The sequence below is a fragment of the Oncorhynchus clarkii genome, chromosome 17, assembly GCF_045791955.1.
Source record: "Oncorhynchus clarkii lewisi isolate Uvic-CL-2024 chromosome 17, UVic_Ocla_1.0, whole genome shotgun sequence".
NCBI classification, from domain to species: Eukaryota; Metazoa; Chordata; class Actinopteri; order Salmoniformes; family Salmonidae; genus Oncorhynchus; species Oncorhynchus clarkii.
Genome location: NC_092163.1, coordinates 55,593,586 through 55,596,749, shown reverse-complemented (window position 1 = coordinate 55,596,749; position 3,164 = coordinate 55,593,586). Strand labels below are relative to the sequence as shown.

Here is a 3,164-nt window from a genome sequence, read left to right as displayed (position 1 = left end):
TACAATGATCTTTGAAATGCAAGAGAAAGGCCATAATGTGTTATTCCAGCCCCAGGCGCAATTTTGATTTTGGCCACTAGATGTCAGCAGTGGATGTGCAATGTTATAAACTGATCCAATGAACCATTGCATATCTGTTGAAAATGTTATATGAAGTCTGCCCAAATGTGCCTAATTAGTTTATTAATATATTTTCAAGTTCATAATTGTGCACTCTCCTCAAACAATAGCATGGTATTATTTCACTGTAAATTGGACAGTGCAGTTAGATTAACTACAATTTAAGCGTTCTGCCCATATCAGATATGTCTATGTCCTGGGAAATGTTTTGGTTACTTACAACCTCATGCTAATCACATTAGCCTACGTTAGTTCAACCGTCAAGCGGGGGGGACACTGATCCCATAGAGGTTCAGTTGAAATTGAATTGAAAGTTAGAGAAAAAGAGCGAGAGAGAGAGGGACCCTGGCTGGGCTTGTCAGATGGGTCTCTGACTCTCCCTGGTGGAATAAAATAGGAACAGCAATGTTGGTGTCAGGTATAACAGTATTATGAAGCTGTTCCAAGACACTGATCAAACTCGGTGACACCCGCACACGCACCACACACACACACACACCACACACACACACCACACACACACACCACTCACACACACACATCTCACAGAAACATCACCCAGACAGTAAAGAAACACTCTGGGAGCGCTGGGTGGATTTTGGTAAAACATTTTATATCCAAAGCAAAACCAGAATGCCAGTTTCCCCTGACCAGTCGAATACAGTGACATGGGGGAGGGGGACAGTCACAGAGGGGACAACACGCCACATTATCTGCAGACAAGCTCTTTAAAATGTTGGCTGGACAATATACACAAAAGTAAAACAATTGATTACAAACATTGGAGCAGGGTAAAGGGGAACTCTGGCAGACAGAGAGAAGGCTGTGCCAACGCTATGGCAACAGAACTCCTCCATGGTAGTTCTGACTTCCATCAGAAGGAAGTAGTCTAAATGGAAACCAAAGTAGGGGTCAAAAGTGGCACCATGAAGGGAAACACCCCGTTGTTGTGATGCTTGGGTTTGGCTTGGTACCGGTACAGGCCATCTTCACATTCACAAATCACAATTAAAACTTTATCAAATAAAATCACCTCTCAACTTAGTCTCTGGCTCCAATTTCTATAGGTTAAAAAAGGGAGAAAATCCCAATCAATATAAAAATGACATCATACTGTAAATGTACATGATCTTCTGAACTCTTCAAAGCCTGGTGAAATTTGAATAATTCTTCCACAAAGACAAGTATAGAATATGGCTCCCCACTGGTCGTACACTGTCACGCAAGTGGCTTGAATACTTTCACCTTTAAATGGCTCTTAGAGAAAAAGGTACTTTAGGAATAAAATAAAAAGGACAAATACAAATAAAATACATTTTAAGAGGCATAAAACTGAAAAGTCTTTCATGTACAAAGTCAATTAAATAATATAGCTTCCAGTGCATTGGGAGATGAAATCAAATAAAACAACAAACTATAATAGAATACAAAACAAATACCTTTAAAATCATCATTTTACTTCCTTTTCTCTGTACTGATCATAAGCCATATCAAATCAAAGTGTTGACCTCAGTCCCTCACCCAAATCTGAAAGCTATTTGTTTTCCTGTTAGTTTATGTATGTATTGTACGGCTGTAGTTTGGTTTCTACAGAGTTGGTTTGGTTAGTACCTGGTGAGTGTCGAGTTTAACCTGGTTGACCCAAAGCTGACAGTTCTACATGCACAGACTGGGTGAGGTACCGAAGTCTCGCTCAAAGTCTTGATTTGAACACAGCCTCAAGGCACACTGCTGTGTGTGTGTGTGTGTGTGTGTGTTTGTTTGTTACAGTGGAGACAATGACATTACTGGGTTATCTAAGCCAATCTCTATGACTGGTCCTCTCTCTCCTAACTATACAGTACAACTTACTAAAAGACAACCCTCTCCCACCCTCCATCTCAGCCAGAGAGAGTGGGTCTTCAGGTGGCTAACACAAGGCCCGTTGGCAGGTTTGGGTCAGGGCTACAGGAGATCCTGAGTCGCTACATAGCACCCTATGATGCTACACAGTGGCACTACTTAGAAACCTGTGGAGCTATATAACCCCTTGCATCGCTACAACACCTCACAATCAAGGCCAAACCATCTCTCCTCAATGTCCAGAGTTCACACAGGGGTCAGAGGTCATGGAGTGGACTTGGCAGTACCCTTAAGGCTAAAGGTCATAGGTGACACAGGAGAAGGCGATAGCTTGCAGACTCGAGGTCATGCCAGTGTTTTACAAAGTAAGGGGTCGAGGTCTGTGTCTCAAACCTTTGTCAGTGCCTCACCTTTCAAATAACAGGGTCTCTTCTGTGTTAGAGTGAACTAGAATCTGTCTGTGCTGTGCGTGTGTGCGTGTGTGTGCGTAATAGATTGTTTATCATTCAGAGGTGCTCTGATATTTACAGTGGTAGGACACAATAATTTCAATCTGAAACGTGGTTTCATTTCTCATATTGCTGTTGAATGTGTATCTATACGAGTGCTAAGAAAGGGTGTGCATCTATGAGAATGTCAAGTTTGTGTGTGTAAGTGTGTATCAGTGTTTGTACAGCATGCTTGGAGTGTGTGTGTGGGAGTTTAGAGTGCAAATGTATGCTGGCAGGGTTGTTGAACAGAGCATAAGCATGTCACAGTATATCAGTGCTCTGGGTGTATTTCTACTGTGTGTACAATACGTACCATATGTGTGTGTGTGTACACACTATGTGTGTGGTTCTACAGTGTGTGTGTGGTTCTACAGTGTGTGTGTGTACACACTATGTGTGTGGTTCTACATTGTGTGTGTGTGTACACACTATGTGTGTGGTTCTACAGTGTGTGTGTGGTTCTACAGTGTGTGTGTGTACACACTATGTGTGTGGTTCTACATTGTGTGTGTGTGTACACACTATGTGTGTGGTTCTACAGTGTGTGTGTGTGTACACACTCTGTGTGTGGTTCTACATTGTGTGTGTGTATACTCCATCTACAGTATATCTGTGTCCTCTATGCTGAAGCTGGATCTGCGGCTGGAGTCGACCGAGGCCTCAGGGGACATGGCAGAGAGCAGAGGGTCTCCACCCAGAGGAGACAGGGGC

The 3,164-nt window shown here is 42.8% G+C and overlaps 1 protein-coding gene across 7 annotated transcripts in view; it reads right to left on the bottom strand.

Annotated features, from left to right (window-relative positions):
* Positions 1-712: 712 nt before the first annotated feature.
* The window catches only part of LOC139371143 (transcription factor EB-like), a 79,745-nt gene continuing 77,293 nt past the window's right edge, over positions 713-3,164 (bottom strand). For 4 of the 7 annotated variants that reach the window (XM_071111238.1, XM_071111237.1, XM_071111235.1 and 1 more), the window contains one exon: positions 713-3,164. This exon is cut by the window's right edge and continues 413 nt beyond it. In XM_071111238.1, coding sequence (XP_070967339.1) covers positions 3,053-3,164 — 112 coding nt within the window. In that variant the 3' untranslated portion in view covers positions 713-3,052. The other 3 variants (XM_071111236.1, XM_071111239.1, XM_071111234.1) reach the window with 1 other exon arrangement.